The sequence below is a fragment of the Ammospiza caudacuta genome, chromosome 1 (assembly GCF_027887145.1).
Source record: "Ammospiza caudacuta isolate bAmmCau1 chromosome 1, bAmmCau1.pri, whole genome shotgun sequence".
Taxonomy (NCBI): domain Eukaryota; kingdom Metazoa; phylum Chordata; class Aves; order Passeriformes; family Passerellidae; genus Ammospiza; species Ammospiza caudacuta.
The window spans coordinates 47,147,658-47,172,015 of record NC_080593.1 but is presented as its reverse complement, the minus strand read 5'-3'; the positions used below and the strand labels follow the sequence as shown (position 1 = coordinate 47,172,015).

Here is a 24,358-nt window from a genome sequence, read left to right as displayed (position 1 = left end):
ATATCCAAAGGCCTTTTAGCACTTCCGTTTACTTAATTGTACTTTATAAATGTCTTGTCTAGCCTTTCTTGGGTAAAAAAAAAAATTTCTTTCTCCTTTCCTTTTCAAACAACTTCCTTCCACTTCTATCCTTTATGTTTCTTCTTGCATGTATCACTTTATTTTTATTTCTTCTTTTCCTCATACTGGCTGTCCTGGTTTTTTAATTTCTCCTTCAAGAACCATATTTTTTCCTATGCTCATCCTGACAGGTCTAAGTCCCCACTACTTTCCATGGCAACCCACATCCTTTTCCTAACCCTCTCAGTTCCCATGTTCACCAACCTTTTCCTCCTCTAACCATTTTCCTTACTCGTTATCTTCCACTTTTCACACCTTCAATAAATGACAGCTGACATTCCCTTTAATGAGCCAACCTCATAGGAGAGCAAACCTTGAGCAGCAGTGTTCTGCAGAATAATGTAGAGGAGAATAAGCTATTGCACTGGGGGAGAGAGAAGAGCACGCAGGGGACAGGGCATGCAATTCCTGAGCCTCCTGAGCATCCTATTTGGCTGGCCCTCCAGACAACAAAAGTTTCCTGAAGATTATAAAGATGAGCTAAGCTTACAGCAGTTAGGGCAGAGCAACTGGCAACTACACAAGATCTAGTTTTAAAACACACAAAAATATAATTAAAACCTGACTTTCTAATAAATATACTCCATTTTCATCAGAACACAACTCTTGCAAGTATCCTGCCAGCTATGAAATGTCAAGCAGGAAATGAAAGTCATAGAATGCTAAAGTTTTATTACAGAAATTTTGTTTTCCACCTATGAACTTTTATCTGTAATTGAGACACAATAATTGCAACTACTTGTTTTGGAGAAAAAAAAGTCTGTTCAAGATTAAATCTTGGTGCTGGCCACTGGTACCATATGGAAAGCAGTGGATCCACTTTAATTTAATGGTTACTGTATTATTTACTTAGAAGATGGTGCTACTTATCTAACATTGGATACTTAAATAAGTGTTTTGAGGGCACTTAGCCTTATACAGCTTATTTACATTTTCTGCTTAACACGATTTCTCCTTTCTCTCTAGAAGAGATTAAAAAATTCATGTTGATTTAAAAATGTCTTTCATTAGCTTTAATGGAGGCTATGTGTTTAAATTCCTTCATAATGTTCTCTCAAGGACTGGTTTTGCCTCAGAAAATTTTCTTCTCTTTGGTAAGATGCCAGAAAAAAAAATTGTGAAATGAAGCCTCAATTAGTTAAGTCGTGATATGTCAACACTTGTATAAACTCCTTAAGGCAGGAGCTGCTTGCAAGAAGTTTTTATTCTTTTTACAGCATCTGCCACAGTGAGGTCTCAGTGTGAAGTGCTTTGGAAAAAAAAATCACAATGCTTGCTTCATGTTCTGCGTAGATCAACTATCATGATAGATAGATTAAAATTATATATATTACTAGTGCTATCCAAAACCACATCCTTGAATAGGGTTTTCACTTAATGACACCCTGTTTGGATTGTCCTGTTGCTTTGTAAGGAAAAAAACGAACCTTTTGGGAACAGTCAATCAAACGTAATTTGCTCTGTCACTCACCCACCCCTGCTAAAATGCCTTCAATAGAAAAGGAAATTGAAGTTCAGAGAGCAGATCCTGAACCACACGCAATCACCAAAATGGACCACAGAGTAATAGCTCTTAGAACAGCACTGAGTATCCTCCTCTCACTCTTTACTGTTTTTTTTCAACTACTCTTAATTGCTTTACATAAATCTGAATACATTTCCAGGCAAACCAATGCCATTACAGAGTGTCCGAAATTAATGAGACCATCATCAGGGGAAATAATCATCTGCAATATTGCATTTTAGTTCAAGTGCCCATAGCCACAGGCCACTGCTGCTCATGGAGGCAATTACTCACAATTACTTGCAATTAATTCAGTCCAAATCACACAGTGAGAATGGACCAAATGCAATTATTAATGCAGGTTTACATTTTAATATTTGCACTAAATAGATTTGCTCCTCTTTCCTTGTTGAACCAACTGCAATTATATGTGCATGTTGTCCCCAGAAATATAACTATGGTTTGACAGGAGGTCAAAGGAGTTTAAACTTTTTCTGTAATCAACAGTTTACATATCCTGAAAGAAAAACTTGCAAGAACTTCCAAGCTGCTACAATTCCTGTATCATTTTTGATCCAATTCCTGTATCATTTTTGATCATACTATCTTTTTACTCGTGGATCATACTGCTCCACCAGTAAAAGGATAGTATGATCACAGCCAATTAGCCTATGCAACAGCTTACAAAGAAGCAAAATGCTTACCTGCACAGTTCTGCTCGGGCACCCACTGGACTTTCAGTCCTTCCCTCTGGCAGGCACGGGCGTATGCCAGGAATGACTCACAGTAGCAGTTTTTATGGATTGGACACTCACACATGTCTGTCACACAGGACCTGCAGAACAAAACCACAAAACAAATAAGAAAGGAATGCTTTGGCAGATATCTGCCCGAGGGCTGGAGTTGTTTACTTTCCAGTCACATGGCATTCAATGCCACAGCAACTTGTGCTAAATGGCAAGAAAGTTAAAGGCATCCCTGAGATTCCATCCCAAGGGCTCATCTCCTTCTTGGCCTGCTACTTTAATGCAGAGAAGCCTCCAGAGCACCAGGGAACCACACAGAAACAGGGAGTTGAGAAGATCCAAGAAATGTCAGGCAGACAGGATTGAGACCATAATGGGGGAAGGTAAACTCCATTTTTGCAATGATTTTGTGTCAACATAAGACAAAAACTTTTTATTCCTAGAAAGTAATAATTTAATAATTTTACCAACAATCATCACAGTAGTGGTAAGTGTATGAATTCTGTAGGCAACGAGCACATGTCCCTCCAAGAAAGCGATGATGCCTCCTCTTCAGGTTACCTCCAGACTCTTCCTCCTTTGAAGGCGTGAAAACAGCTATATGCCTGTTTTTCTCAGCAGCATCACTACTAAGTGCCAGACTTTAAGACACTCCAAAGCAACAGGGCTGGTGCTGCATAACTGAGCAGTTTCATGCTAGGAAATCCCTCAAGCACGGTTCATACCACCCAGTCCCTTCTTATGAGGAAGTACCACAATGACAAGGAGCAAAGCTGCTAACATGACCCTATGTGAAACTGCTACTGTGCATGTCACCGCTATATTTCAAGTTAGCTTGCTCAGAACATGTGCCTATTTGGCACAGACCTAAAATATAACTGGCAAGAGCCAAGAGATTTGCAGTTAGTGGTTTCTCCATATGCAAAATGTTTAGATGGTTCTGCATGTGTAGCAATGTGAATTCAGAAATGTTGAGTATCTACTACTCTCAGCAGAATCATTAAAAGGCAGGGACAAGGAAAAGGGAAGGCATACTCTGAAAATCACACCCTCAGTTCATCTGCTTGCCAATGAAGGTGCTCTGTGCATGAACCTTGGGTGTCCATGGGGTCAAAGCCCCCCTGTTCCATGCGTGTTTGGGGGCTTTCCTGTTTCTGAGAGGACAAAGGCACAAATCCTCTTGTAAAGATGAAGGGCTGAAATGAAAAATGTGCTCTTCGTGTTAGTTGCTCTTTCTGTGGACCATAATATGAATTGTCTATAGGAAAAGGATAGATATAGACTTAGCTTCCCAGAAACTTTTCCACAGCAGAAGAGGTAATAGCTTGGAAATTATGCAAAAACCTCAGACAAAGTAATCAGGAGCCCTAATGCCCATACTCTAGAGTAATTGAGAAGCCTTTATTCAAAACCAGGAGAAAGGATCAGTGATCCCTTGAACACAGACAAGTCCGTTTCTGTAAGCCCAACAATGCCTCTGAAAGAAGAATATTTCCCCATGCCAAAGTCACCATCTGCTTCAGTGACCAGACATTTCTGCTTGACATTTTCATGAGTTTTAATAGATTTACTCTCAGTGGACCCTCAATATGAAGTTACCTATGAAATAATTGTGACAAATAAGTAACACAAGCGCTGATATCTAACGTTACTGAGATATATATGCGCTGTGAATAAACAGAATTGCTTTGGATCAAATATATAACATGCTCGTACTTACAGACCAGTTGTTTTCACTTGCAATAACTTTACTTTCTAAGGACAATGTCATTTTATTTCACTTTAGTCCTGTGGTAGGTCCCCTTACATCTTTTCCAGTAACAGATGTTGCTGTATGCATATCACAGCTGAATGGCAAGGAATAGATTAGCACAACATCCTTGGGGTGGTTTGATGTTGTCAGCTGATAAAAGACCTTGTTTAAGCACAAAGGGTCACCTTTTTACATGGCACACTAAATAACTTCACACTGTTTTCCTTTGGCCACAACATCTCTTTGTGATCTCTTCCTATTATCTCAGCAGCAGGCACTGCTCCATATACCCCATGTAATTTCAGAGGTGCCTGTCTCATTTTTACAGTGAAGTAGATGCTTGCTTGCTACTGAAACAAATCATTATCACAAAGAAAGTCTGTATATAATCTCCATAAATAGTTGATGGTCCAGGTACCATTTTATCATGTTTTTGTTTCTGTGCCAGCCCCCTTTATGAAACACATTTCACCGCTCTCCACTCAGATTTAGTTGTTATTGATGTCCATGGTGTTTAGGGATGCTTGCCAGTATCAGCTTGGCTATATGTTCAGCAACTTCTTTGACTAAGAACTTATAAAACCCTAAATCTGAGGTACCTCCTCTGCTTTTTAGAGCATACCTTTTGATTTTGTTTTTTTGGGTTTTTTTTACCATTACTCAGAGAGAGATGTCACGTCTTGGACTGAGTCAATGAACCTACAGCTACCTCAGATGCTTGCATCAGAAAAAGATGCAAGAACAGGAAAGCTCCAGGCTCACCATCAATCACCCAAGCTTTTTAAAAGCTAACATGCTCATGCTAAGGCTAGCACAGACCTGGCAAAGCCTAGGCATAGTCTGAGGGATCAGGGAAGGGAGGACAGCATTCCCAGTCTGTGGGAGGGCAGCCATGCTCCTTGGGAGCACATAGCTTAGCTCCTATATTTATGTGAGCAACACCAACCATTATCCCTTGGCATTGAAATGGCCATGGACATCCAGGCATGCTCCAGAGTGAAACATCTGAGCTTTGGCTGGGATCAGCACTGTTTGCTGCAGTGTTCAGCATGGGTGTCCACCGAGGAAGTAGCATGCCATGTGCAACAAAGAATCTGCTGATTAATTACATACCAAATTGCTGGTGTAATTTTTATTTTCACCGAGTGTTTAATCCTGGTGACAGCTGCTCGGTTCAAGCCCTAGACTTAGCTGAGGAGACATTGTCAGATTGCAGCAGTTTTATAAATTAATTACAATTTCAAATTATTTGTACAGTTCATTAAATCAATTAATTAATGTTAAATCAAAAAGGAGTTTAAAGAAAACTATATCTACAGCTGCCAAGCCTAGTGAATAAAAATAAAACCTCCTTTTATTTCCTAATGAAAGGGCAGTTCTGAGCAAGGACACAGAAGTAAAAGATGTCCGTTCTGAGGGTGACCTGCTGATGGCCCATGGCCAAGCTTCAACTTAGGGTCTGTTTTTTAGCAAAACTTGTTTACTTCTTGCACTTAATTACATTTCTTAATTAATTATTGCTACAGTTGTGTTAAAGGGCTATTATGGGAAGATTTACCAAGTAAATTGAAAAACGGATTATTGTGTGCTATCCTAATCCTTTCCCCTTGCAAGAAACTTTGGCATGCTCATAGCTTTTATTTTTTTATCCTCTCCAGTGATACATTTCAAAAAAGATTCTCTGCTTCCCCAGATTCTGCCTTCTTATCATTCTTCCCTTGAATTGGAAAAAGACATTTGGTGACACTAACTGCATGTACTCACATCTTATCTGTACTCTAATCTGACTGGACTGTTCAAACAACAAAAAAATACATTTTAATAAAACTTTGGAATTATGCCAATAATGAAGTTCTATTGACAATTTACTGTACTGCACAGTAATGGAGACTTTGGGTCTTGTGGGGTATTGTGACTCTTTACCAAGAAAAAAGCATTTGTGTAAATGAAGTAAAAACATTAGAAACTTAAACATCAAAACATTACAGTCAGACATAATTCCACAAGAAAGCTGCAGCGCAAGTTACTTATAAAATGAAGCTATTTCACTAGCCATGGAAATACAAACAAGATACTTCAGGCAACCTCAGTTCTGCCCTCAGTGAAATCATAGGGATGCAGTGATGTTGTGGTCTAAAAGAAAATTACATTTATTTTAAGGACATATTTACATTTAGAAAAAGAAAAACACTTGGATGTGACCGTACACTTTATCTGGCCTCCCTGCTCCAAATAAGCACCAGAGAACAGCCAGCCTCTGAGTTCTGGTACCAAATGCCTCACTGTGATTCCTTTTGATGCTGTCTGTGCTGCCTGCAGGGTATGTGTCAGAGATGGTGTTAATTGGGTGTGTATAATCACAAACTGTTGCAAGGGGAAATCCATGAAAGTGAAGGCATCCGGCAGCTGTGGGACACACCCTTGAAGGAGACAAACACACACTCTGCTGCCACATCTTCAAAGCAAACTGGATGACTACACTCCTTCAGCAACAGCCCTTTTTCATATTAAACTATGGAAAGTCTCCAAGTCCCACAAAGGGCAAAGAACAGACTCCTGTGCTACATGCAGTATTTAAAAAAAGAAAAAGAAAAGATCGCAGCAATGAAGCCTACAGCCTTAGTCTGTGCCACATGGGATTGAAATTGCAGATGTTCACTTGGGGAACATCAGCAGTTCATTTTCCTCTGCAATACACATGAATCCAAACCCAGAACCAACCATTTTAAAAGGGGCTTAATTTTTCCCCCACATATCATAACAGTAGTATGATGCAGTGCATTTTTCAAACATTTTGGTACCTTTGAGCTGTTCCACACAGATAAAAAACAATAACATCTTCTTCTTTCCATCAGTAGATCTCAAGAGGTTTTACAAAAGCAGTTAGAGATAGTGCATCACTACATACATTTTGTGTATATGAAGAAGCATCAGAGGGTGACAGGGTTTGTCCTCTCCTACACTTGAAATAAGCTGTACACTTGCAAATTTCAAATTTCAAAGCCTGAAGAGTCATCTGCCTATAGAGGAATATTTCCAGCCCCACCATCCTGTGAGACATGACTTCTTGGGATAAATTTTTATTGGGTAAGCCAAATCACAGTTTTAGCACAAGCTTGGCCTAATTTTTTAGGAAAAATTAAAGCCTCTTTAAAGTTAGTAAATTAAAGTCAGTAGTTAAGTTGAGAGAAAGTTTCTTTGGGCTGTTTTTTAGACAAAATTCAATGAGTTGCCATTATTTATGGCCCCAGATAGAAAAGGTATTTCACAAAGTAAGAAAATGAGAAGATGAACCATTTTCCAATGTATAACGGAAAGTCTCATGCTGTTGCTATCTCAAACTCTCTCTTGTCTGCATGTGCATGTTTAACCTTACTGAAGTACTGAAATATAGTATGTAGAGCTGAAGACTTATTATGGCTTTGAAGCTTGAGATCAAAGGCCTGAGATCATTCTTTCTTTCTCCAGAGTTTACTAATATTAATGCACAACCAGCAAGTAGCTCAAAGAAATAATTTTGGAGGCTGCTGAAAACACAGAAATTCTTAAGTTTATTGAGTATTCACTCAAAGCACTTGCCTGGGGAATTGACTGTTTCATGCAGAAAAGTCAGTCATTTTCAAGGACCATTTCTTCCAAGACCAGGTAACCATGTCTGTACTCCCTCTATGCTTTTCCCACACATCCTAACATTGGTAACATTGCCTTAAATTGGGGATCAGATAAAGGCATCCATAACAAAGTTAAATCATCAATGCCCCGACCCTTTTTTCTGGTAAGTGTGAAAATAAGACCCCACAAAAACTGGGAAGCAGCTTATGTGCACTTTGTACTGGAGAATGTGCACTTTGTACAGGACAAATCCCCATGCTGAAGAACTCCCTGCTCAACAGGCTCCAAAACATTGCTACGAGTGTGGGAGCAGAAAGGGAAGTCGCAGCTCATCTTCAGTGGGCTGCACATAGCAAATGTACTGCAGGCACATCCTCTCCATGGGGAAATCTCATTACTATAAAGAAAGCATTGGCTATAATGCTTGAGAATATGACTGTTGTTTTTTGGCAGAATGCAGAGGAGAAGTTTGCAGCAGTAGGCATTTGAATCAGGCATTCAAAGCTCATTCTGATTCCTGATTTTTGTGCAACTTGGAACTTGGATTCAACCATGGACTGTATTTTCACACCAAGCTAAGCAGAGAGAATTAAAAAATACATAATTCAATCAAAGAGAAAGAGATGCATGCGATTTAAGATTTTTGGGGCATAGCAGTCTTGTTACACACACACTGAAGAGTCCTAATTTAATTCTGAGTATCATCATTCCTGGTCCAGATATAGATGTGGCACTCAGATAATGAAACAGAATCACACAAGATACCCATATCCCTTCTCTGCCTTGCCAAGGAACCCTCCCAAAGCAGTTATTTAGAGTCAACATTGGAAAAGGATGCTTTCAATGCAAGTGGTAATTACTGCTGGTAATTTCCAACATAGTAAAGACAGACAGCAATTCAATTTTGATTTCTTTGCATATACATCTTCTTAAAAAACATCAGAATCCATATTTCCCTCACAAAGGATAAGCAAAAATGGTATTTTCCCAACGTTGAATAAAAGAATGTCCATGTGGACCTCTGAAAGAAACCATATTGTGCTGCACAATATCACCTCAAGCCTACACTATGTGCTGCTAAAAATATTATCCAAAAAGCCTTTGGATAAAGCCAAAAAGAGTGCTCTGCATGTATTTTTAACTTTTATATAAAGAGTATTTTGTGCCAGAAATGTGTTTCATTGCTTTAACCAACATTACCCACAAGAATATGGCAAAATTAACAATGAAACATTGTGGAAAATTTTCTAAAATCTCATGAAATAGAAGTTGTCAATAGAATAGACTACTCTGACACCTATTTATAATCTCTCTCAATATGCAGTACCAGTGGTACATGCACTTAAAAGGGAGGAAGGAAGAAGAACCAAATAAAGAATGAAATGGCACAGTAGCCTTACTTACTTCCTTCTTCATGATGATTGTGTCATGATAATGTGTCAAGTAGGTTTTTACATCTCGTGCTTGGATCCTTACAGGCATCTGTGACTTTAATTGTACTTTCTGGTCCTGAGAATGGAAAGGTTGGCTAAAATCCCTCCACAGGGAAATAGCTGAACAATGACTAAGAAGGACAATGTAGCCCCATGCTGGACTCCAAGAAGCATCTGGTATGACTCAGAATATTTCCTAGAGCTGAAAGTTACAGTACAGCTGAGCAGCTGACTTGCCACCTTTAGAAAGAGTGGATTTTTGCTCAAAAAACTCTTAACAAAATATTGAAATGCCACCCACAGCTGTGGAAGAGCTGACCCCTTGCACTCCCACACATTTTTCAGAAAGTGGAAAAGAGTTTTCACATCCTCCTCTTCTGTTTCTGTTTCTCTGCACCATGCAGAGTTTCACCTTCTTTGTGCAGCCATGGCATTTGAAATAAACAGTCCTGGCATTTGAAAAAAAAATCTGTATGCAGGAGAACTCCAGTGGTTTGAGTTCATATGTAGCACATATCTTGAAGTGAAACAATTAAAAAACACTCTTCGTGTTTACGTGACTCTGTAACTGGAATTATTGGAATAAAGAGGAAATGCAGCATAAGATTCTTAACCCATTTCAAACAACTGCCCAAGAGAACACTGGAAATAGCCATCAAAAATATTCTCATTTTACTTGCGTACTGGAGTGGTATAAAGTTTATTCCACCCTCTTTGAAGAGATTACTGCAAAAAGGATTTGGCTGCCTGTATGTTGTATGATCTGTGGATTGTGTATCTAGCTGGAAAATGCCAGGACCATAATAACACTGCACTTAGAGCAGAGTATCCAAAACCCTCATCAAGAAGTAATTTGCAATTAAATATTTGGATCAACAATAATATAAGAGAACCAAATTTAGGAGTATGACCTGGAATCTCAAACTGAAGGTTCAAAAGCTAGAGCCTGCTTTCTGAAGATATGCTATCTTCAGTTAACTAATGTCCATAGTCATCCACTTGCAAACATCCATCACATAACTGGTAAAGGCAACAGTATCTGTATATGTAAACCTATATGATAAGGCTTATCATGCATTTATGCAAAGGTTTAATGTACAGGAAGAAAGTTAACTCCTAAAGCATTTTCTTCTAAAAAGCCCATCTTTCATAGGCCCAGGAGCCTTAGGTGTGCAGCCTATATGCTCATCACTGATTTCCTATGGCCAAATTGACCTTCTTTGTGTTTCTGGTATGCCATCATTTATCATAGAATGTCTTGGGTTGGAAGGGACTTTAAAGACCATCTAGTTCCACCTGTCACAGGCAGGAATGTCTTTCACCAGACCAGATTGGTCAAAACTCCATACAACCCGGCCTTGAACACTGCCAGGGATGGGGCATCCACAGCTTCTCTGGGCAACATGTTCCAGTGCCTTATCACCCTCACAGTACAGATTTTTGTCCTACTACCTAAGCTAAACCTACTTTCTTTTAGTTTGAATCCATTCCCCCTTGTCCTATCATTCCAAGTCCTTGTAAAACGTCCCTCTCCATCCTTCTTATAGGTTCCCTTTAGATACTGGAAGGCCACAACTAGGTCACCCTGAAGCCTTCTTTTTCCAGACGTGAACAATCCAAATTCTGTCAGCCTTTCCTCATACAAGAGGTGCTCCATTCATCTAATCATCTTGCTGACCCTACTCTGATATTGCTCCAAAAAGCTGATGTTCTTCATATACTGGAGACCCAAAACTGCATGCACTCCATCTCACAAGAGTGGAGGGGCAGAATCACCTCCCTCGCAAGCCACACCCTAGAAAAATTCCTAAATTTCATAATGTTTAGGATTTTTTAAGCCAGTAAGACTCCTTATTACAGATTCTGTTCTGATATAATACAGCACTATTCAAGTTATTTGACTGACCACATCACATGCACATATCAAGTCTTTCCTAAGAGAGGAAAAGAAACAGAGAATGTTTCAGTGGACCTTTTCAATATCCATATTAGTATTCTGCATTTCCATTCACTGCGTGCAATACTTAGCTTAGCACTTACACTGCTAAAGTGAATTTGCCTTATGACAGAGACACTCCATCATAATGGAATTTTCAGTGTCCTCTGGCACAGCTACCAAGGAAAATCCATCATCATTTTGAACTTTTACATTATGTAACTGACATAAAATTTTATCTTTTTTACCATGTCTAGACTTGATTTTTAAAGAATACCTCCCCCAGCTCTCTAGTCAAGTAGAGACTGAACTGCCATATCTTATCTAGAAAAGGAAAAAACTTAGTAATTTTAATTCCATTTCAAAAAGACAGACACATTTTAATGTCTAACTTTATACATTAAAGTACTTTCAATCAACACTTAAACTTTGTTATTCTGTTTCATACAGTGAAAATGAACATTGCATGGACTAAATGGCTCTAATATGACTGCATCAACTTTCACTCTGGTAGACAGAGAGCCCATTAGTGTATTCTGTGTGACAGCTCTCATCTGAGAAAAGCCAGAGGTTTTGCATGAGCTAATAAACATCCTAGATAGAACCTCAAAAATTATTGGGAGGTTTTGAAGTTATGGCCCTACAGAAATATAAACCATGTAGATATACCAAAAACATATTGTCATAGTCATTAGATAAACATATAAAATGATACAGGTTTCAAATCTTCAAAATAAAAATTCAAACCTCCTGTCTGCTGACAAAATGTACTGTGGCCCTGCTATACTATCTGTCATAAAAATATGTCCTATCCAATAACAAGCACAATGAGAGCATGAAGCAGGAAATATTTCTGAACTATAAACATAAACTGAAGTTATCTTCAGCTTTTGATGATGATTCACTGTATATATTTCCAAGGAGGTCTTGTGATATAATAATAAACAGGCTGGCTAGTTTAGAAACTCACATTCTTAAACTCTGCAGAGCCCACTCCTTGGCTTAATCCATATAAAATTAATTTCAATCAAGCAGTATTTTTCCTCTAGGTGGCTGCAGAGCATTTAAAAAGTTGCTGGCTCCAGATGGAATAAGAAAGAAAGACAGCAATGGAAAGATCTGATAGGACTGCTATTTAGAAAACAGCTTTCTCCCTCATCTTGCTCTCTTTAGAAAACAAGAGCCAAACTCTCATCTCAGCAAAGACAGACTCATTGAGAATGCCACTTTCCAGCCAGTCACATCCTCACAGTGCATTTCACCTCTGAGGTCTCCCTATTTGCTCTTCATCAAAGTAGTTGCTAAAAATAGGACTTGGATGAAGTGGCAAAACAGACAGCTTACCTGAATTTAAAAATACAGAAAAACACTCTGTTTCTGGGTTTTATGGCTTCCTGTGTGGTCCTGGCCCAGACCCATACAAAGACATAGGCTCATAAAGCATGATTGAGACAGGATTCAAACACATGAATGCAAAACTGCAGTCCTGGAGGGGTTACCCTGACTTCAGCAAGGCTGAGCTTTTTCATGATGGCTATTTAGCTCCTGCCTTACATCTCCTCAGGCACCTCGGCTTTTGTTCTACATCTTCTCATAACCATGTGGGCATTGGCAGGCATAAAGCCTGACTGACACCCCAACACTGAGGCCCATCAAGGATGGCTGTCTTAAAACAGCAGCAGTGCTGCCATGTCCCATTCAGGATTTTATAACAGAGGCAGAGGGTGAGCAGAGTGATAGGGACTCAGCCAGGAGGCAGAGACATAGTTTGTGCTCTCTAGTCAGTTTGACATAGCCTGCTACTTCACAGAGAGCTTTGGATAAGGTGTGCTTTGCATAGTGCCACAGTTCTTCAGCCTTCCTGACTGCAAGGTTTCAAGTACAAAACACCACACAGAGCATAAAAACACAGTGGATGAAAAGCTGGCTTCAGTGAAATGGATGGGGATTTTCCTGCTCACAACACAGGAGCCAAGACTCAGAACTGTCATCAGCCTTTTTCTTTTTTCAGTTCTGTACTTCAAGGCTTTGAAGGATCCAGACACATTCAGAACATCGCTGAACATTAAATTCAAGCATTCTGAATTTAAATGCTATGAATTAAAATTTCCTGTACTAGACATAGTGACTCCAAGACATATCAGCCTGGCCCAGGAACCACAGAAACCCACATATATGTTATAAAGCCAGAATGACCTAATTCTGGGTGAAGTGGGATGAGACGATATGAGCAGACAGAGACAAGGTTTGTTCTTGAAACTTACCTTCCAGTGACTTGGTTTGGGCATGGTCATTCACTTGGCTAGATACAAAGGCAGTTGTGACGTAAATCAGCAGACTTTAATGAGAAATTGCAGCCACATGAGCAAACTCTCCCTATCACAAAATAATCAGGTTTTTTTCCTGTTAATCTGTGGGTCATGTCCAATGGCAAAGATGTTAAGATAAATTCCGGGCTTAGTCTTGTATACAAAGTACTAAACACGGTTTTGCCTCTTTTTGTTGGCTGGGCAGCGACTATGGAACAGATCAGTGCTCCATGCTGGCCACCTTGAACAAGTTGCCTGGTGAGCCACAAAGCAATTCATTCTCTCTCCATCACTTCTCACCCCATAAAATCTTCCCTGGCCTTCCTACAGAAGCAGCGGAAAGATCTCGGAGCTGTACCAGTTTGTTAGGAAGCTTGCTGTCAAACTTGGCAGCGGCTGCAAGCTACTATATCCCTTCTCACCAGCAAAGTTTGAGGGTGGAAATTGTCAGCCCCAAGTGTGCCTTACAGACTTTGGGAAAGGGGAGGCAGCACAACTGCAGCAAAGCAGCCCATACAGCACCTCTCCCGAAGAAGCCATCTGATAGATGGAGAGAGAAATCACAGAAGGCAATAAAGAAGGAAAAGCTATCGCTGGGAATTGGGCAGATTGTGCAGGAGACTGTGTTCATGTTCTCCAAGGGTCCTTGGGAACCACAGTGTCCATACCTCTGTGAGGCCACTGATTGCTTCCCTTTGAGGTGAGCATGTGGAATGAACTCAGTAGTTTTTCTGCTCCCATGGATCTTTCCACAGGTGGGGAGCCTGAGGGCCCATATGAAAGCATGAGCAGATTATCTCTGTCAAAACAAAGATCCTGTTTTTGTGCCAGTAAGGAAAAAAAGGAGGGAGTGGGGAAAGCATAAAATAGAGTTTATGATATATAGGAGGAAAATAGTTTTTTAATAGAATCTTTTCAATGTTTTCCATTAAACTTTGGTTGCTTGCAGTGCAAGTTTTGGAATGCAACTCCCTCATCCCCTTAGGATGGTCTGCGTTTTATTAGGTTAGTAAGGAAGCCCAGCTTACTCCTACCAGAGCTACTGTGTGAAACGTTTCAAACTCAAGCCAAAGTGGCAGGAGTAAAAGCCCCTCCTCCTGATTTTCAGCCTCCATTCTGAGGCCAGCGATTGAATGTAATTTTTATAATGTGCAAAAGAATCTTTTGTTATCAAGCAATAGTAAATCACAAATAATTACATCATAATGAACAAAATTACGTGAATCCAAATGTTACCCATATGATGACTTGATTTAAGCCGGAATTCCTAACCAGAATGAGCAAAGGAATATATCAGAAGAGAGGAGGAGGTATTGGTCATGAAACAGGGGTGATGAACTGAGTAATGAGAGAACATTAGAATGACTTCCTTCCTCTTTTCCCCATCCCTCTCTGCTCCCTCTACCCCACCAGTGATACTGGGCACACCAGTATTAGAAATAGGTGTACCAAAAGATGAGGTATAACTGCAGTACTAGCAGTCAAGGATGAAAAAATATGGGAATCAGGACAAGTAGAAATACTAGAAGTCTATCATCTTAGAGCAGCAATAGTGGGGAAGTTAGGTGGAATAAATCCTCTTACACATTTGTGTAGCAACTTTTATAGTTCAGAGACACTAGGGAGGCAGAATGAAAGTTATGCCTACCAAGATGAACCCAGAGAACAGATGAGACACTTCAGTTGGGTCAGAGGGTATATATCTGCATAAACCCTATCAGTTCTGTGTATTAAAGGTAGCCATAGTCTCCATGGATATAATTTAGAAGATTCCATGAGCACTGACAAATTGTTACACATTTAAAGATCAGGGTAAAGGAGAAAGTCTTTAAGGTGCAATTTACCTCACAATGTAGCCAGGGTCTAGGCTTCTCAAGCTGCCTTTCTTTCAGATCTAATTTTTACAGGTAAAGACTGAGCCTTTTGCTTTGATTTATGCTGAGTTCTGCATAAAATGCTACAAAAAGTAGTAAGATTTCTCTTTCTGAAGTTATTTGTCTAGATGCAGTCAGCTTTAAGCATCTGCCTTCTCACAAAGGCCAAAATTCATTCCTCTAAGCTGCAAGATTGTGGCTTTTTAATACACTGCCCAGAAAGCTTGTATTTTTAATACCTATCACAACAAATGCTCCAGTATATTGTACCAAATTCTCTCTGTCTTCCATGTGAATCTTGTGAATAAAGTCTATGTTAACCAGAACCAGTACAATTCTGCTGTACTTTCCTCTTTCTCTGTGTGTGCAATGAGTGTGTGTGCAGATTTGGTTCTTTTCTACTCTTAGGTCAGTAATATATTGCACTTCAAGTTAGACAAAAATCTTGTTAACTAGTTGCCCTTGTATTGGACTGGATATCTTGCCATTTGCTGGAAATAAAGCAGAGCAAGGGGAAGGCAAATTTTAGCATTAGTTCTCTCACCAAATAGGTTGATGAAATCATACAGCCTTAGAGATTTGCACATGTTCAGCACATTCCATGTGGATGTCAGCTGAAGTCATACCTTAACTCTCTCCACTTTTAAGAAAGAGAAACACAGAACATGAAGAAATTAGAAGTTCATCTTATCTTCCAATCTTTTCAAAGAGAACGTGAATGGCAAGCCCAGAAATCCTTAGAGATCCATTTATGTAACAGTGGCAGCAACCAAGGAAAGAAAAAATCAAGATGCAATGAAGTTCTTGATCCCATCTGGGCAAACAGTACAAAGGGAATCATCACGTCTGCATGAAGAGAGTGATGGTGATAGAGTATTAACAGAAGAGCCAGAATCCCCAGAGTCAAACACTGTGGGAACAAGTAAAAGCCACAGAAGGAAATGGAGGCTAAGGAGAAAGGCCCACAGTAAATATCTGCAGATGCTGTTGTTTGCAGTGGGGGCTGAACCAACAGGGATGTAGTCATACACACACGTAGCACCTCACCAGTAGAAGAATATTCTTTTCAAGATCAAAAGTCAAGCAGCAATAAAATCCGTGTCAAAAAACATCAGCAGAGGAGGTTCTGCATGCTCACTCATGAACATCTGCACTAAGAAGCCACTTAAGTAACCATGCAACAGCATGGAAGAAACATCTGCAGCATGTAGACCACCAGCTGTGCAGTAATAATACTTTGAATATCCAGACTGCCTTTTATCTGAATGCTGCAAAGCATTTTCCAAACAAATTAAGCTTCACAACACCACTGTGAGCTTCTTATTTAATGGCAGGATTATTTCATCCTGCACTAAATGCCATTGCTGCCAGAATGAAAAGTAACACCTGCTTATCATCTCACAGAAATGTACAGTTTTCATGATGGTAAGTGACAAAAAGGGTGGGGTTAAGTTAAAGTGGAGGAAGACTTGAGGTGGTCAGAATCGAATGCTTAGAAAAGAAACTCAGACAAACATAGTATTAACACTCCCTCCCTTCCCCCCCTTTAGTTTTAATGCAAACTGTCACATTAATTTTTATGCTCACATGTGGTTAGTCTTTGGTCTTAATTTCTCATTGGAAAAAGAGAACTTTCACGGGTGTATGCTTGTACGGGTGTCTCCAGATGTGCTCAGAAGCACAGATAAATACCTTTCTTGGTTGTGTATACTCAATAAAATGTATTGCTGTGCATTGCAAATAGCTTTCCTTTGTACTCATTCAGATCTGTTTTTATAAGGCATCTTGATGATTATATTACAGATCTCCCTTCCAAGGCAGCATGCCATATAGTAAGTCCTATAACAAACTTCTTGCTGCGTGTGCTTTCAACCCCACAGGGTACTCCATGTAAGCAGCATTCTAACCTGACTCTGCTGAGTTAGTGAGATCTGACTATGTTTCTTAAGAACAAAAAGAAAAGCTGGGTAACATGACATATATCCAATGAAAATAGGAAATCTTAGAGACGCTCCATTATGATTCCCTCTTTCTGCTTCTTATACACCCACATTTTAATCCTGTTGAAATGTTAGTGGAGGAAATGCTTTGATAGGGAAGCTGTGGCAGTGAAGCAGGCTGTTTCTTTATTAAATGAAGTTCAGTACCGGCAGGACAATGCCAGACAGGCTGTCCTGACAGCTAGACAAACATAAACTTTTTGAGGGCAGCAAGGAAACTCTAATATATGCTTGATACTAGCACCCTAGGATCTTAACATATGAGTAAGGCTTTTTGATGTTACAGTTAAATAATAATATTAGCTAGGACTTGGACATGACTAATTGTATTTCTAAGAAATAGAATTTCTTAGAAAATTTGGGGTGTTTGGATATTAGGCAAATAGCCCTAGCTTTGGCAAAGGATTATATTTTAAGCATTTCTACAATTATATTTTAAGCATCTCTGAGCTGGTCTCAGCTGGGCATGAGGTAGTTAACCTCAGGCCAACTTCTCCCTTCTCTTGAAAAGCTGGTTATAGGAGGACACAGCCTGGCTTGAGAAAAGAAGGCTCTTTTATGGTTAACATTTTCCAGAAACATTTGGTCTTGGTATAACTCCATGCCTGTTGAAGCCCAGGGTAAAATTCTGTTTGTCTGTAATGCCAGGTATGGTTGGCCAGCACCACCTGCTTCTGACGTCTCATCCTGCATGACCAGCTCTGAAAAAGTTCTCTCATGCTCACAAACTGACTTTTCTCCAGAAAGAGCTATTTCTTTTCTCTATGGATGCAACTGAACATATGTGCCAAGTAGCTCATGATCCCGCCAGGACTGACTACTTCATTTCAAATAAACCATAAAATGGCATGTATTACTTGGGGAGAATAAAATGTTCCCTTTCAGTATGTACATTCATTAGTTTTTCTCTTGTATGCTGGTTTTGTCTGTTTGACTCACACAGGATTTTCCTTAGCCATATTTCAAAATGGTGAATAGAAGGATTAAGTCTTAAAAAATCCTTCATTTTCAATTCCATCACACAGAGGATAAGCAGTTCATCTACTTTTTGATATATGATACTAAGCTGCCCACACAGTCTGACCCATTTAGAAGGACAGTAGTAAGGTGGGAGGTTCCTGTCCATAGAAGTATCAATGTTTGCTCCCAACATCAATTCCCATTTTGGTTTTTCAGGATCATAACATTTGAATTGTATTTTGCTTTCCAGTTCAGACAAGGCTCAGAGCTCACAAGGTAACAAAGCTGAGACCTAAGCTGCACACCATCTCCAACTCACCATTTGAAATGATAGGACTGCACTGTTTCCACAAAACAAGGGGAAGAACTGAAATCTCCAATCCCAGATCTGACATCTGTTCCAACTTAGTCACAAACTAAAGTCATTCTCCATCCCCCATATGCATATCTCCACATACTCACAATGGAACACTCAGTTTTAAAAACATTTGCCGCTGGATCCACACTGGGTCACTTCTAGTTTCCAGAAATGACCATAAATCAGTTCAGTTTCACTAGAAAGAGCGAAGATTCACAGAGAGCCCCCGGCAAGCATCTCTACCCAACTTTCCTAACCCCAAACCTGGCTCTGCAGCAATACATTATATTTGTTTTCAGCAGTGGAATAATATCACATGTGATCACAGTCTCCGCAGCAACAATTTATGAGTCTGTTTCCTCTAACTCTTCTACATCTGGTCCTTCACAGAGCTAGTATCCATGTTCAGAAATCACTTGAAAACCACATCTTCTCTCAACCCTGTTTTGAACCCCTGTTGTTTTAGCAATATGGTAGCAAGAGGAAAAAGAAGAGCTGTGAAAAACAGCAAGGTTGAACCTCTCAGTGGGGACACAGGACCCCAGGACTATGTGGCTGGGGTCAGCCCCTTGCTGCCCAGTTGTGGAGCAGCTTGGCCAAGCAGCACCAAAGAGCCAGGGTCAAAGCATCTTCCAGCTAGGCAGCCAGTCATTTTGGGACACTCACCAGGGAGCTGCAGTGGTCTGGTAGTTAACTAATCTCAGGCCATGACTCAACTGCTTTCATGGTGATGCCACATAAAGGAGTCCTCCAATCTCCTCCCTGCTTCTACTGCTCCTCCTCTTCTCAAGAAAGTGCTCCTCTCTACATTCAAACAGAATCCAAAAGCTGAGGAAATTTGAAATACACTGCTGACATGCTCCAAAGACTGCAAATTGCAAGGCAAGTAGGCAGCTGGTCACACAAAAAAGCGTTGTGGTTTTGCACCATGAACTCCATGAGAGTAATAGCCATTATAACACTTGGTGGGTTCTATGCCAGTCAGAAGCTGCAATGATAGCAAGCAACCTTGAATGCTTGAGAACAGCAGATAAAGCCTCAGAAGCATGCCATTGTTCCATGTTCTGTTTCCATATTTCATTTTAGACACAAGTAAGTGGGCAATCTGGAGCCTGAAACCTTCATTCATGTGCTATTACAGTAAATATTTTTAAAGTCAGACTAGCTTGAAATGTCATTTCCCCCATCTGTTTTCTGCTAAGTTTGTGCATCTTTTATACTTTTTAACTTGTGAAAAATCCTACATTTTTCACTTATAAAACACAGGCAAGATGAAAGCCCAAGCATTAAAATCTCTTATTTAACAAGAAATGAAATGTATTTCACAGTATTAAAAATGATCCAGCTGTACAGGTGGGGAAAGACTCCAGCCCCTTTACATAGCTTCTTTTGAGGATACCCCTTTGTTGCTAATTATTTATACAAATGCCAAATAACAGAGGGAAGTCACCATCTCATTTAATTTACGTACTGCTCACTGAATGCAAACAGCTTTTAGCCCCAGGCTCAATTCAAACCAGAGGCAGTTGCTAAATTATGTGCATTCACAGTCAGATCTCACATCTGTGGGATGCAAGAAGGAAATTATGCCAAGTCTTAAGTTTGTTCTTTCCAAGTTCATGGCAGCGGGCAGACCCAACTAAGGAACCTGCACCTTCCCCTCTGGGACCCAGTCATGGGGAGGCACAGGAATGGTGACAATTTGGGAAGTGATTTCTCCCACATACTCACAAATCATGTCTTCAGCAGTGGGGGAATGGCAGAGCTGGCCCTGACACCACCTTCTGATCTTCCCATTGCTATGTCTTGCAAGGTGTTTCATTGCTTTCAAATCTTTGCCTCAGACCATCTGAGTGAACCAGACCCTCTCTCTCACCTTTTATTTCTCCTTCCAGCGCATTCATGACGATGAACAAAATGCACAGATCACACTCTGTGACCACAGAGTGAAACGTAAATCACATTTCTGGGGTACACATGCTTCCTAGAGCTTCCTCTGATGCTGCCTGAAGCACAGCAGATGTGCTAACTGGCCTTTCCAAATCCCAGCCCTTTGCAGGGGGAAGCACAGCACACAGTCTGCTGCATCTGACTTCCAAAAGCAAAGGGGAATATGCACAGAGGTGGAAGATGCCCTTGCCTCATCACTGTAATCATATTACTTGTCTAGTATTTACCAGATTTTACAGACATACACTCCCCTGGCCCAAGGTCTTGGCATTGTCATTTTAGATTAATCAGCCCTGAGCTATCCAGGTCAAAAAGAGGGTCATGAGGGGTGACATTCAAAACATAGAGTTTCTCTTGACAACAGAAGAAGCAGCAAGTGCTATCCCATATTATAATCTGAAATAAAACAGCAGCACTTTTCCAACAACTTTGTGAAAAATCTGTAAATTGACTAGATTTCATCAACTATGATGACAATACCAGCACTTATTTTCTTTTTCCTGTTTTCTGTGCAATAAAGTGACCCAGAGATGTTTTTCCATTCATAAGAAACAATAGGGAAATATCAGGTTAAAGGCTAAATAGAAGAACTTTGCTAAGAGCAATAATTCTTCCCCATTATAATTGTTTATAATTATTGTTAAAATTATTGCATTGCCAATCAAAATACCTCTATTGTTTTATGCTGCAGAACTCACAGACCCTATGATCTACTGCATGCAGTAGCACAGCAGTCTAGGGTAGGCTTAAAAAACACTTCCTTATTAATCTTAAATAGACATGTGATTTTCTAGCATGGCCTCAAGCAAATCATCTCACCTGCAATGAGACAGATGAAAAATGTGCCATGAAGGTCTGACCTACAGCTGATGTACTTGTACTTGTACTGAGAGTAACTCCTGGAGCCAGTGAAACTGGCAATATGCAGTCCCAGCTCTATGCACATTCTCTCCTGCAAAGGGACAGCCCCTGTAAAAATATCCACTTAAACAGCAACAGTCAAAGTAAATTTCTTCATATAGATATCCCCTTGACATTGTCAGTCACACTCATGGTCTTATCTCCAGGGAACTTCCAACAGCTTCATATTCTGGTTGGAGTGCAAATTCCTACAACATGAAGAAAACACCTCTGGCCCCTTGGAGCAGCCCTTTTCCCAGAAACCTCCATAGGAAAACCCAGGGCACTCTAAAAGACCACATGCCAGAATGGAATCTTTTCATTCTAAATCCACTTTTATTGCCGTTTCCACCCATCACAGGAATCACACAGCAGGCAAGTCAGGAAATGCAGACACCAGAGATCATCTAAGCGGCAAATACCTCTCACTTGCTAGATCAAGCGGCCAGCTGCTGCCCTCAGCACTGGACTCCTCCCCTACCTCCAGTTCACAATGACTCTGAAATCTGGTGCCAACCTCTCCGCTCCAGTCATCAAACTGAAAAAGGAGGCAAATCTAAACTTTATAGTCTACTTCTTCAACTTTCTTCCATGAAACACTCTTCAGCTACACTCCCACCAACATTAGCAAAGCTGTTGGGTTGCTTCATTGGAGACCTAAACGCAGCAGAGTAAGCCACTCCAGAAGCACATTCCTAGTCACTGCCCACTAACTGGGCAATGAAGAAAAAGTGAAAACTGCAGTGTTGAGCCAATGGATAAGACGCCAGGAAATTTCAAACTGCACCAAGCATGACGGCAAATGGAAACCGTGACATAAAGTTCAGAAGAAGGTCACTGCTTCAAAATCTTTTTCTAAAGAGACACTTCATTATGCTTCTTCTTTTGCAAGCATTCATCAATAAAGCTAGAGTACCAGAGATAGAGAAGAAGTGGGTTTATAAAAGAGAATAAAAATAAATTTTGAAGTACTTGTTGCCTGGATGGTTCAGGCACATATTTCAGTCTCTGGTGCAATGGGTGTATCTGCAAAACTCTGCACTGTTGAGCAGTGGTTTAAATGGCAGCCCACGTTCTGCACAGCTGATAACCCACCTGCACCGAAAGGTCAGTGGAGACTCCACCATAGCACCTGACAACCAATTCTCTCTGATTTTGGAGGCTTTATCTTGCATACTGTCCTGGATTGCCAAGCAAACTGTATTCTCTTTGCCATCTGTATGGCAGTTGTCTTCTGTTAAGAGGGCAGTTTTCCTCATCTCTTTCACAACCACTCCTCCCTCTGGGGAGACAGCTGCTGATAACAGGCTACTGAATGTCACTGCATGACTGATAAGAACTACAGCATCCCATTGTGAGATGCTCTGCCCAGAGGGAGGAGCCAAGCATTCCTACCTGGATGTAATCTTGAGCTTCTGGAACACCAGCACAGATTCTCCACTGGATTTCCCAGAGGAACAGCTGCCTCTTCCACTGGATCTTCAAGGAAAACTACACCCTTCTACAGGATCCCTGCTCCAACAGAACCACACCTGACTCTCCAGGAGGACTGCAGCCACAATTCCAACGGGACTGCTACCAGCACCCTGACCAACAGGGTGTCAGGTTGTGTTTCTGACTCTGTTAGTGCTGTTTTGGTTTACCACATTATTTATTTTATCTTTTTATTTTCTTCCCTAATAAAGAACTGTTATTCCTGCTCCTGTGTTTTTGCCTGAGAGCTTCTTAATTTAAAATTTATAGCAATTCAGAGGGAGAGGGTTTACATTTTCCATTTCAGGGGAGGCTCCTGCCTTCCTCAGCAGACACCTGTCTTTTGAAAACAAGACACATACTCAGATATTGAGACTTTGAGTGATGCATTCCTGGTTGGTTCAGATGTGACACAGGACAGAGCTGGGGCCATGCCTCATGCCTCTCATTCACTCACCTCCAAAACACCAGCCACCTCTTGAAGGTTTTAAAAAAATTATGCTTACTAAAAAGCTTTGGAGATTCAAAATGAAAGACCAAGACCACCTGAAGAAAAGGGATCACTTCCGTACAATGGGACTCTGGTATTTTCCTGTGTCTAACTAGGCTACAGCTGAGAGTAGCTGTACCACTTACAGGTTTTTTACTTAATAGCATAATAACACAGAGAAATATTTCATTACAGTGACTGCTCTCCACTAGGTTTGAATCACCTCTGTATTAAACAAGTGAAAAAAACCCCTCAAACAACAAAAAGCTCTGGGTTTCCTGTCAAAAGTTGAGTGCTTTGCTTTGATTAAGGTCCTCTAGGAGCTCTGCACAAGCTAAGACAACTAATTTAAGGTACTTTATCTTGTGCAATTGGAATATAATTTTAGGTTTTTCGGAAGTAAAACAGAAAACTGACACCAGTTCAGCCCCAGGTGTTTTTCTCTTTCCTCATGTTGTGTTTCATGACAACTTTCCATATTTAAAAGCTATCATACATGGAAACCCATCTCTTATAACAATCCACAATCATTTATGTGATTCCCTAGATCAAGCCAACATAAGAACCATGTGGAGTCAGAGTCAGAAAGCAGGTTCAGAGATGATCCAAATGGTTGTTTGTAGCATGGCTACACTGCTGGGAGAGCTGTCAGTCAAGGTCAATTTTAATCCCACTTGTAAATACAAAACCTGCTAAATGGCTGCTAAAGTGTTCTTGCCGGGCTGTTGAAATATTTGCCTATAACCTGCTGTGCAGCCTTAGTAGGGTCCACTTCTGACGAGGTGATCACTTAAAGCTTCTATAAAATACAAGTAAAAAGAATGCCACTTAAGTGTTTTCAGAAAAATCAAATCACAATGGGAACCCAGGAGGAAGGACCAGCAGATCTTCTCTCCTTCATGTTCACCACATGTGCATTTCCAATGCCGAGTCCTCTGAT

The 24,358-nt window shown here is 40.3% G+C and overlaps 1 protein-coding gene across 2 annotated transcripts in view; it reads right to left on the bottom strand.

Moving 5' to 3' along the window:
• Positions 1 to 24,358, bottom strand: part of BMPER (BMP binding endothelial regulator) — a 148,925-nt gene that overhangs the window by 5,603 nt on the left and 118,964 nt on the right. For both annotated transcript variants that reach the window (XM_058810808.1, XM_058810803.1), the window contains exon 14: positions 2,329 to 2,459. In XM_058810808.1, coding sequence (XP_058666791.1) covers positions 2,329 to 2,459 — 131 coding nt within the window. The remainder of the gene's footprint in view (positions 1 to 2,328; positions 2,460 to 24,358) is intronic.